The sequence below is a fragment of the Manis pentadactyla genome, chromosome 13, assembly GCF_030020395.1.
Source record: "Manis pentadactyla isolate mManPen7 chromosome 13, mManPen7.hap1, whole genome shotgun sequence".
Taxonomy (NCBI): domain Eukaryota; kingdom Metazoa; phylum Chordata; class Mammalia; order Pholidota; family Manidae; genus Manis; species Manis pentadactyla.
Window position 1 is genome coordinate 36,137,475 of NC_080031.1, and position 12,125 is coordinate 36,149,599.

The 12,125-nt window shown below is 40.9% G+C and overlaps 1 protein-coding gene across 4 annotated transcripts in view; it reads left to right on the forward strand.

Annotated features, from left to right (window-relative positions):
• DDX10 (DEAD-box helicase 10) overlaps positions 1–11,810 on the forward strand; it is a 365,179-nt gene extending 353,369 nt beyond the window's left edge. For all 4 annotated transcript variants that reach the window (XM_057490690.1, XM_057490691.1, XM_057490692.1 and 1 more), the window contains one exon: positions 11,139–11,810. In XM_057490690.1, the coding sequence (XP_057346673.1) occupies positions 11,139–11,316 (178 nt within the window). In that variant the 3' untranslated portion in view covers positions 11,317–11,810. The remainder of the gene's footprint in view (positions 1–11,138) is intronic.
• Positions 11,811–12,125: the final 315 nt, after the last annotated feature.

The window sequence follows — 12,125 nt, forward strand, 5'->3', positions numbered from 1 at the left end:
TAATGATTGTGCATTGAGTATTGACCCCCCTATACAGAGATTTGTTGTGGTTAACAACTATTTGATCAATAAATATGAGAGATGCCCTCACTATATATATATATATATATATATATATACACACACACACACTTCCAATAGTAAAAGAAATAAGTAACCGGGATGTAATGTATAGCATAAGGAATATAGTCAAAATATTGTAACAACTTGGTATGGTGATACCTGGTACCTAGAAATATCATGTATATAAATGTTGAGTCGCTGTGTTGTACACCTGAAACTAATGTAATGCAATGCTGTTGTCAACTACCCTTCAATAAAAAAAAAAAAAGAAGAAGAAGAAAAAAAAAACAAAAAAACAATCTAAAACTATTTATTCTTTTCCTTCCTCCACACTTCAAGTAGTGTCATAATCGGCACTTCTTGTGTATCCCTTCACCAATTTTGTGTATAGTTGGCTTTACTGATTTTTGTTTTGTTTTAATTTTGTACTTGCTTGGTAATTAACTGATCTACCACCTTTACTGTGGGTTCATTTTCACTGGTGAAAACCATTAGGCTTAGGAACAATTCCATCTATAGCAGCTCCTTAACATATCCTGTAATGCTGGTTTAGTGGTTATAAATTCTCTGAGCCTTTGTTTTTCTGGGAGTTGCTTAATATGTTTCAAATTTGAATGATAGTCTTGCTGAGTAGACGATTCTTGGTCCTTCTGTGTCAATACAATAAATATTTCATGCCACTCCCTTTTGGCCTGTAAAGTTTCTGCTGAGAAGTCTGCTAATAGCCTGATGGGGTTTCCCTTACAAGTAATCTTTTTTCCCCTCTCTGGCTGATTTCAGTAGTCTGTCCTTATCCTTAATCTTTATCATTTGAATTATTATATGTCTTGGTGTTGTCTTCCTGGGGTTGCTTTTGTTAGGGGCTCTTGGGCTTTCATGACATGAGTGTCTAATTCATTCTCAGATTGCGGAAGTTTTCAACAGTTATTTCTTGAGGCTTTCTATCCCTTTGTTTTTCTCTTCTCCTTCTGGTACTCCTAATTATGCTAATTTTGTTTACTTTAGATTGGTCACATAGTTCTCTTACAATTCTTTCATTCCTTGAGATACTTTTTTCTCTTGTTCCTCAGCTTGTTTTCCTTTCTCCAATTTCCATTTCATTTTCTTCTCCTCTACATGATCTAGTCTACTTATAAATCCCTCCATTGTATGTTTCATTTCAAATACTGTATTCTTTGGCTCTGAGTTTCCTTTTCAGGTTTTCTTTTTTTTTTTTTTTGGAGATAATTATTTTTTTATTGAAGGGTAGTTGACACACGGTATTACATTACATTAGTTTCAGGTGTACAACATAGTGATTCAACAGTTATATACGTGACAATTCTAGGTACCAGCTATCACCATACCAAGCTGTTACAATATCTTGACTATATTCATTACATCCCGGTTACTTATTATTTTACCATTGAAAGTGTATACTTTTTTTTTTGTGAGGGCATCTCTCATATTTATTGATCAAATGGTTGATAAAAACAATAAAATTCTGTATAGGGGAGTCAATGCTCAATGCACAATCATTAATCCACCCCAAGCCTAATTTTCGTCAGTCTCCAATCTTCTGAGGCATAACAAACAAGTTCTTACATGGAGAACAAATTCTTACATAGTGAATAAGTTCTTACATGGTGAACAGTACAAGGGCAGCCATCACAGAAACCTTCGGTTTTGCTCATGCGTTATGAACTATAAACAGTCAGTTCAAATATGAATACTCATTTGATTTTCATACTTGATTTATATGTGGATACCACATTTCTCTCTTTATTATTATTATTTTTAATAAAATGCTGAAGTGGTAGGTAGATACAAGATAAAGGTAGAAAACAGTTTAGTGTTGTAAGAGAGCAAATGTAGATGATCAAGTGTGTGCCTATAGATTACGTGTTAATCCAAGCTAGACAAGGGCAATAAAACATCCACGTATGCAGAAGATTTCTCTTAGAACAGGGGGGTGAGGTTCTAAGACTCACCTCTGTTGATCCCCACTTTTCTCACTCATGTTTATGTCTAAGAGGTTTTTGCCTATGTTTTCTTCCAAGAGTTTAATGGTTTCATGACTTACATTCAGGTCTTTGATCCATTTTGAGTTCACTTTTGTATATGGGGTTACACAATGGTCCAGTTTCATTCTCCTACATGTAGCTGTCCAGTTTTGCCAGCACCATCTGTTGAAGAGACTGTCATTTCGCCATTGTATGTCCATGGCTCCTTTATCAAATATTAATTGACCATATATGTCAGGGTTAATGTCTGGGTTGTCTAGTCTGTTCCATTGGTCTGTGGCTCTGCTCTTGTGCCAGTACCAAATTGTCTTGATTACTATGGCTTTATAGTAGAGCTTGAAGTTGGGGAGTGAGATCCCCCCTACTTTATTCTTCTTTCTCAGGATTGCTTTGGCTATTCGGGGTCTTTGGTGTTTCCATATGAATTTTTGAATTATTTGTTCCAGTTCATTGAAGAATGTTGCTGGTAGTTTCATAGGGATTGCATCAAATCTGTATATTGCTTTGGGCAGGATGGCCATTTTGACGATATTGATTCTTCCTAGCCACGAGCATGGGATGAGTTTCCATCTGTTAGTGTCCCCTTTAATTTCTCTTAAGAGTGACTTGTAGTTTTCAGAGTATAAGCCTTTCACTTCCTTGGTTAGCTTTATTCCTAGGTATTTTATTTTTTTTGATGCAATTGTGAATGGAGTTGTTTTCCTGATTTCTCTTTCTATTGGTTCATTGTTAATGTATAGGAAAGCCACAGATTTCTGTGTGTTGATTTTGTATCCTGCAACTTTGCTGTATTCCGATGTCAGTTCTAGTAGTTTTGGGGTGGAGTCTTTAGGGTATTTTATGTACAGTATCATGTCATCTGCAAATAGTGATAGTTAACTTCTTCTTTACCAATCTGGATTCCTTGTATTTCTTTGTTTTGTCTGATTGCCGTGGCTAGGACGTCCAGTACTATGTTAAATAACAGTGGGGAGAGTGGGCATCCCTGTCTAGTTCCCGATCTCAGAGGAAATGCTTTCAGCTTCTCGCTGTTCAATATAATGTTGGCTGTGGGTTTATCATAGATGGCCTTTATTATGTTGAGGTACTTGCCCTCTATTCCCATTTTGCTGAGAGTTTTTATCATGAATGGATGTTGAACTTTGTCAAATGCTTTTTCAGCATCTATGGAGATGATCATGTGGTTTTTGTCTTTCTTTTTGTTGATGTGGTGGATGATGTTGATGGACTTTCGAATGTTGTACCATCCTTGCATCCCTGGGATGAATCCCACTTGGTCATGGTGTATGAATCTTTTGATGTATTTTTGAACCGGTTTGCTAATATTTTGTTGAGTATTTTTGCGTCTACGTTCATCAGGGATATTGGTCTGTAGTTTTCTTTTTTGGTGGGGTCTTTGCCTGGTTTTGGTATTAGGGTGATGTTAGCTTCATAGAATGAGTTTGGGGGTATCCCCTCCTCCTCTATTTTTTGTAAAACTCTAAGGAGAATGGGTATTATGTCTTCCCTGTATGTCTGATAAAATTCCGAGGTGAATCCATCTGGCCCGGGGTTTTTGTTCTTTGGTAGTTTTTTGATTACCACTTCAATTTCGTTGCTGGTAATTGGTCTGTTTAGATTTTCTGTTTCCTTCTGGGTCAATCTTGGAAGGTTGTATTTTTCTAGGAAGTTGTCCATTTCTCCTAGGTTTCCCAGCTTGTTAGCATATAGGTTTTCATAGTATTCTCTAATAATTCTTGGTATTTCTGTGGGGTCCATCGTGATTTTTCCTTTCTCGTTTCTGATACTGTTGATTTGTGTTGACTCTCTTTTCTTCTTAATAAGTCTGGCTAGAGGCTTATCTATTTTGTTTATTTTCTCGAAGAACCAGCTCTTGGTTTCATTGATTTTTGCTATTGTTTTATTCTTCTCAATTTTATTTATTTCTTCTCTGATCTTTATTATGTCCCTCCTTCTGCTGACCTTAGGCCTCATCTGTTCTTCTTTTTCCAATTTCGATAATTGTGAATTAGACCATTCATTTGGGATTGCTCTTCCTTTTTTAAATATGCTTGGATTGCTATATAGTTTCCTCTTAAGACTGCTTTTGCTGTGTCCCACAGAAGTTGGGGCTTAGTGTTGTTGTTGTCATTTGTTTCCATATATTTCTGGATCTCCATTTTGATTTGGCCATTGATCCATTGATTATTTAGGAGCGTGTTGTTAAGCCTCCATGTGTTTGTGAGCCTCTGCTTTCTTTGTACAGTTTATTTCTAGTTTTATGCCTTTGTGGTCTGAAAAGTTGGTTGGTATTATTTCAATCTTTTGGAATTTTCTGAGGCTCTTTTTGTGGCCTAGTATGTGGTCTATTCTGGAGAATGTTCCATGTGCACTTGAGAAGAATGTATATCCTGTTGCTTTTGGATGTAGAGTTCTATAGATGTCTATTAGGTCCATCTGCTCTACTGTGTTGTTCAGTGCTTCCGTGTCCTTACTTATTTTCTGCCCGGTGGATCTATCCTTTGGGGTGAGTGGTGTGTTGAAGTCTCCTAGAATGAATGAATTGCAGTCTATATCCCCCTTTAGTTCTGTTAGTATTTGTTTCACATATGCTGGTGCTCCTGTATTGGGTGCATATATATTTAGAATGGTTATATCCTCTTGTTGGACTTAGCCCTTTATCATTATGTAGTGTCCTTCTTTATCTCTTGTTACTTTCTTTGTTTTGAAATCTATTTTGTCTGATATTAGTACTGCAACCCCTGCCTTCCTCTCGCTGTTGTTTGCTTGAAATATGTTTTTCCATCCCTTGACTTTTAGTCTGTACATGTCTTTGGGTTTGAGGTGAGTTTCTTGTAAGCAGCATATAGATGGATCTTGCTTTTTTATCCATTCTATTACTCTATGTCTTTTGATTGGTGCATTCAACCCATTAACATTTATGGTGACTATTGAAAGATATGTACTTATTGCCATTGCAGGCTTTAAATTTGTGGTTACCAAAGTTCAAGGTTAGCCTCTTTAGTATCTTACTGCCTAACTTAGCTCGCTTATTGAGCTGTTATATACACTGTCTGGAGATTCTTTCTTTTCTTCTCTCCCTTCTTATTCCTCCTACTCAATTCTTCATATGTTGGGTGTTTTGTGCTGTGCTCTTTCTAGGAGTGCTCCCATCTAGAGCAGTCCCTGTAAGATGTTCTGTAGAGGTGGTTTGTGGGAAGCAAATTCCCTCAGCTTTTGTTTGTCTGGGAATTGTTTAATCCCACCGTCATATTTGAATGATAGTCGTGCTGGATACAGTATCCTTGGTTCAAGGCCCTTCTGTTTCATTGTATTAAATATATCATGCTATTCTCTTCTGGCCTGTAGGGTTTCTGTCGAGAAGTCTGATGTTAGCCTGATGGGTTTTCCTTTATAGGTGACCTTTTTCTCTCTAGCTGCCTTTAAAACTCTTTCTTTGTCCTTGATCTTTGCCATTTTAATTAGTATGTGTCTTGGTGTTGTCCTTCTTGGATCCTTTCTGTTGGGGGTTCTGTGTATTTCCGTGGTGTGTTCGATTATTTCCTCCCCCAGTTTGGGGAAGTTTTCAGCAATTATTTCTTCTAAGATACTTTCCATCTCTTTTCCTCCCTCTTCTTCTTCTGGGACCCCTATAATATGGATATTGTTCCTTTTGGATTGGTCACACAGTTCTCTTAACATTGTTTCATTCCTGGAGATCCTTTTATCTCTCTCTATGTCAGCTTCTATGCGTTCCTGTTCTCTGGTTTCAATTCCATCAATGGCCTCTTGCATCCTATCCATTCTGCTAATAAACCCTTCCAGAGTTTGTTTCATTTCTGTGATCTCCTTTCTGGCATCTGTGATCTCCCTCTGGACTTCATCCCATTTCTCTTGCGTATTTCTCTGCATCTCTGTCAGCATGTTTATGATTCTTATTTTGAATTCTTTGTCAGGAAGACTGGTTAGGTCTGTCTCCTTCTGTGTTGTTGTCTCTGTGATTTTTGTCGGCCTGGAGCTTTGCCTTTTCATTGTGATAGGAATAGTTTGCAGAGCTGGGACGAGTGATGGCTGGAAGAGCTTCCCTTCTTGTTAGTTTGTGGCCCTCCTCTCCTGGGAGAACAGCGACCTCTAGTGGCTTGTGCTGGGCAGCTGCGTGCAGACAGGGTTTCTGCTTCCTGCCAGGCTGCTATGGAGTTAATCTCCGCTGTTGCTGTGGGTGTGGCCTGGTTCCGGCCCCTGCTCCAACGTGGTGGAGTTGCGTTGGAGGGGGAGCGGCCTGGAGGCTATTTATCTCCATAAGGTGCCTCCCTGCTCCCTGCAGCCCAGGGGTTAGGGTGCCCAGAGATCCCCGGATTCCCTACCTCTGGATTAAGTGTCCCACCCTCCCCCTTTAAGACTTCCAAAAAGCACCCGCCAAAACAAAACAACGACCACAAAAATAAAATTTAAATTAAAAAAAAAATTTTTTTTTTAATTAAAAAAAAGAAAATAAGTGCCGCTCGTTTTTTCTTTATTCTCCGGCGCCAGCCTCAGGCATCTTCTCACCGGTCTTGCTGCCCTGTTTTCCTAGTATTGTGAGCCCTATCCCTTTAAGACTTCCAAAAAGCGCTCGCCAGAACAAAACAGAAAAAAAGAAAAAAATGGTCGCACGCTTTTCTTATGTCCTCCGGCACCCGGCCTCCAGTGCCTGCTCACTGTTCTTGCTGCCCTGTTTTCCTAGTATCAAGCGCCCTGCACTCTGGCCTGGATGCCTGGGGCTGGGTGTTCGGCAGTCCTGGGCTCCGTCTCCCTCCCGCTCTGCCTATTCTTCTCCCGCTGGGAGTTGGGGGGATGGGCGCTCGGCTCCCGCCGGGCTGGGGCTTGTATCTTACCCCCTTCGCGAGGCGCTGGGTTCTCTCAGGTGCGGATGTGGTCTGGATATTGTCCTGTGTCCTCTGGTCTTTTTTCTAGGAAGGGTTGTCTTTGTTATATTTTCATAGATATATGTGGTTTGGGGAGGAGATTTCCGCTGCTCTACTCACGCCGCCATCTTCCGCCCCTCCTTCCCTTTTCAGGTTTTCTTTCTCTTTGTTGAAATCCTCCCTGAGATCTTGAATATTTTTCTGTAAATCCATGAGCATGTTTATGGCTTTTATTTTGAAATCTTTATCAAGAAGATAGATGATCTCTGTTTCATTTAGCCCTCTTTCTAGTGTCTTATCCTGTAGTTTTGTTTGGGAAAAATTCCTTTGCCTCCTCATTTTGTCACTTTCTGTGTTTCTTCCTTTGTATTAAATGGATTTGCTATGCTTCCTGGTCTAAAGAGTAATGGCTTTATGAAGAAGGAGTTCTGTGGTGCCCATAAGCTCAAGTCTCTTCACTGCCCAGTGCCTGTTTCTCTGTTGCTGTGGAGCCCCAGTTGCTGTTGATAGGCAATGGGCAGGGCTGCCTTACTGTCTGCAAGTGTTCTCAGCCCTCTGTGCCTGGTAGTTTGCCTCAGCCGGCAGTGGCTTCAGCTGGGATCATTATTGGCAGGGCCATCCTCTGTCTTACCTGTGGAAATGGCGGGTATGTCCTGAAGCAAGGGTAGGGTGGTTGTGTGGCTCTGGGACAGAGTGGGACATGGTGCACAGCTGTAGCAGCAAGTTGTGTGGGCTCCCCCTGGTGGCGGCAAGGCGTGTAGCACTAGGCTTGTCCACCTGTGGGGAAGGAAGGAGGGCTAGGAGCTGGCTCCTGCAGGTGCCTGCTGGGTTGGGCTGCGATAGCCGACATAGTTGGGAGAGCCTCCCTCTGCCTGTCAGGCAGCAAAGTCTGGCACTGCTGGGCCGAGGTGGCTGGTGTGCTGGCAACCGAGGGAAGTGCCTTGGGGCTGAGTCACCAGTCAGGGGGTTGGAGTGTCTGGGGATCTCAAGAGTGCCTGACCTGCTGGGCTGAAGGAGGGCTGGGGAGGTATGTTCACCTGCACTTCCTCCTGTGGAGAGAACTCATCCGACCCTCGCCCCTCTAGCACTCCTCCCACTGCTGGCAAGTCTTTCAAACTGCCACCTGTGCTTTGGGTTTCAGTGGGACCAGGAGAGCATGCCTGTTCTCCACAAATGGCTGGAGTCTCCGCCTCCCAGGGTGTTACAGCTGTCCCTGATGTCCAGCCCCACTAATCTCCAGAACCCAGTGCAGTGTGGAGTCGTACTCCCAGAGCAGATCTGCAGGGCCAGGTGTGCAGAGTTCCTGGGTGTCTGTCCCATCCTGGCTTCATTCGTCTTCCTCCTGCCTATGGGCTGGGGTGGATGAAGGGCTTGGGTCCCACTCAATCATGGCTCTAACACTTTACCCTTCTCTGTGTGGTCTTCTTTTTTTCACCAGGTGTAGGTGGTCTGTTCTGCAGTCTTTGTGTCATTTTCAGGTTTCATTGTATTTGCTCTTATTGCTTCCTTGGTGTATTTGTGGAAGAAGGTTTCTTCCTTGCCTTCCTACTCTGCCATTTTTTTCCCGTTCCAAACATGATCCCTCTTGTGGCAGAACTCTTCAGCTTGTACGCCTTCTCTTGATCCTGCAATACACTAGGGTGAAAGCTGACAGCCTCCCTTTTGCTTTTACAAAGTTTGCGGCTTCTCCCTGACCTGCAGATCCAGGTTGAGCCCACTAGGCCATCTGCTAAAGCTTGCTCTCACCACTGTAGTTGGGAACATGCACAGGGAGCAGGACACAGGGTGTGACTAAGGCACACAGAGTGCTGGGGGGTCGTCCCCATGGACCATTTGGGACCCAAGTGTGAGGCGTCTCCAGCAGTTCATGGGCAAGCTTTTTGATGAAGCCAGGTCATTAGCCATTGCGGGTTCACCACCAGGACTGAGGTTTGTATGTCTATTGCCTGACACATGGTTAGGCAAGAATCCTCCCAGATTTTTTGGCATAGAGTACTGGATCCCACATTTCTCACAAAGGCACTTTTGTCCTTGATGAATTCCAGATTGTTGTTGGAGGGAACATGAATAAGGGTTGCTTATTCAGCCATGTTGCTGACATCACTCTGTATGCCACACCATTTGGAAGAGGCCTCTTCTTTAGAGACCAGATTGTGACCATATTTTGCTCTCTGCTTACTAATTGTTTTCTAGATTTATTAGACTATCTCCATTTTGAGTGAATTACTTATAAAATATGTTAATGTTTTATAATTAACTTGTTAATGCATACTACCCCTTATTTGCTATGGAAAGTAGAACTAAATATTTTTCTAGAATTTGAAATGGTCCCCACAGCAGCAAAGCTGCTAATGGTGAAGATATTTGGGTTACATAAATTTCCCATGTCCCTTTTATTATCTGAACTAGCTCTTTCCTGTAGGGAATATAATGTGCAGAATACGTTAACAAAGATGCATTAGTAAAGCCCACTAATTACTCCTTTTCTGATGAGTTGTTCTGAGATGCACTTGATTGAAGTAGAGGCAGGGCCAAAATCATTACCTTGTACCACATATTATGACAGTCTAGCCCAGTGGAATTGGCACGGCACTGGCCACACAAGCAGATTAGCACTCAAAACTTTTTTTAAACGGCATTTTCCACTAAGAATTACTCTTTGCTGACTGAATTCCCATCATAGTGAACTCTTCCATGTCCATCTCTCCAGGCAACCTTTTAAAATGCAGTTATTTGTGGCTTTAAATAACCTCATAGTGTTGTCTAGTTTGTATTTCCTCTAACTGTGGGAGAGAATGGCTGCTGAGTCAGAGCACTGGGTATTTCAAGGTGGTAAATGGGGAAATTACAGTTTCACTTCGAGCTGGTCATAAATGGAGATAATGATTAGGTACATTCACTTTGACACCCAGATTTATTTTAACTAGTAATAGAGTCCATTGGAATGTGAGCAGTTCGTTCTCTTTTAAAACACATCATATGCATGAAATATAATATATTTCTATGATGACTTTTTCTGTTTATTATATAACATCAGTGTATGAATTTATTTGAAAGGAACTAATGTACAAGCAGAAAGGAAACTAACAAATAATGAGTGCTACTGTGTTCTTGCATTTATAGAAGTTACTCTTACAGCAGTTCTGCTAAGTAAATTATATAATCTTTATCTTTACAGATAAGGAAACTGAGGTTTAGAAATGTTAGTTGATGGGCCAAAGTCTCACTGCGTTGGTGCCAAACAGCTAATTTGGTGCCACAGCTCTTCCCACAGCTTGTTCTTCATTACTGTCATCCAAATGTTGACTGAAGGGCGTGAAGGGTGTCAACTCGGATTGCTTCCAGTAGCCTGGGTTTGGGTCAATTTAGAGTCATTCAGATCTGGGTTTGAATCCCATGTGTCTAATCTGGATTTAGTCATTTAACCTCTCTTAACCTCATGTTAGAATGAGGCTAATGCTCTCCACACCAAGGATTTCATGAAGTAAGTGATGTAATCAGTGTAAAGCATGTAAAACAGTGCCAGATCCTTAGTAATCCTTAATAAATGCTTGCTACTGCCATTGCATTTAGCATGGCTTTTTAAATTTTGTTTTAATCTTCTATCCAATAATTGGGTCATCTTTGAACATGATGGTGTCTCAGATTTCTTAAGACCATATATGGGTGTTAGATATAGATTTTAAATGAAAAATTTATTTAACATCTTGAAGTAACATATAATTTAACATTTCAGGTTCTGTTTTATTCATGATCTATGTATTGTAACTAATGCAATGAATATTAGAAGCAGTATCCTGCTATCTGTTAGCCTACCGACTGCTACCCAAAGGATAACCTAACTTTAAGCAGAGATGGTTTGATGTGGCAGGGCAAGCACAGATTGGAACCAGTCTGGAGCCAGGCTATGGGCCAGTGTCCTCAAATTATGGATACTATATATGTGACTCCCTAGAATTGTTGTGAGGATTGGATAAGGGTGTGCAGTGCTCTGTACAGTGCCCAGTGCAAACAGGCCCTCTCTCCCCAGTACTTATAACTCCGAAATCCTGATGTTATAATTTCTTTCCCTCTGGAATAATACCACTTTACCAACTATCTGTTATTGTCCTATTTTAATTGTTTGATTTCATAATAGTGGATTAAATTATTTATTCATAAAGTAAATCATTGGATTTGTTCCCACCAGTGATACCAAGAAGAAGCAGGGAATGAGGAAAAGGAACAACAGTGAAGTGGAAGACGTGGGACCCACAAGTCGTAATAGAAAGAAGGTCAAGTGGGAAACCGTAGAGCCTTTGGATACAGGCCTGTCCTTAGCGGAGGATGAACAGCTGGTGTTGCATCTGCTCAGAAGTCAGAGTTAAACACTCTTGTCTTCTCCTTGAAGCTTCTGGTCATGATGTGCAGATGAGAAGTTGAAGAGACAATTGGCTTTGGAGCACTTAGGTAACATGAGTCCCATGCCCAAAGGACTTACTCTCCAGACAGAAGCGGCCATATCTCTAAGCCCTTTTTATAGGACCTGCCTGTGCCATCCCAGAGGGAACTCACAGTGAGGGTGAATTATTAAATTTCCTGATCCCGTTGTCCAGCATGTGCTCTGTTAGATTTTATCCATGGGTTCCTACATCTTGTCATTGGAAATGCTTCCTTTGTTTTACCTGCAAGTTCTAGAGACCTTGTTTCATTGTGAAAAATGCCCATCTTGCATACTGTACAGAAGTTTCTATTATTGTTAAAATTGCTTCTGATCTTGATGTATTTAATATTTCTAAAGAGACACAGTATGACCCAGCCCTGAGAAAGAATATTTTTGAATTGCAACTATCAATAATAAACATATTTCCTATAACATAAACTATTAATGTTTTCATTGTGTCCAGTGATATGAGAGCACTCTCATGGGATGGATTTTAAGATTAAAATGTTTAGGCAGTTCCTAAAACAGTGAATTTTTCACATCCTTACATTAGCCTTCCTAAAGATATCATTTAACCAACACTTGCATATGTGGTAGCCATTTATAAAAATATGTAGAGGTTCTGACCCTGAAAACTTTATCTAAAGCCTAGTCTCTTTGTGCACCTAATAGGCTGTAGGTCTGCGAGTGCCTTGTTCAGCAGGGACCGCAGATCCCTACCCAGAGCTAGCTCCTGATGGTGAGTAGAAAGTA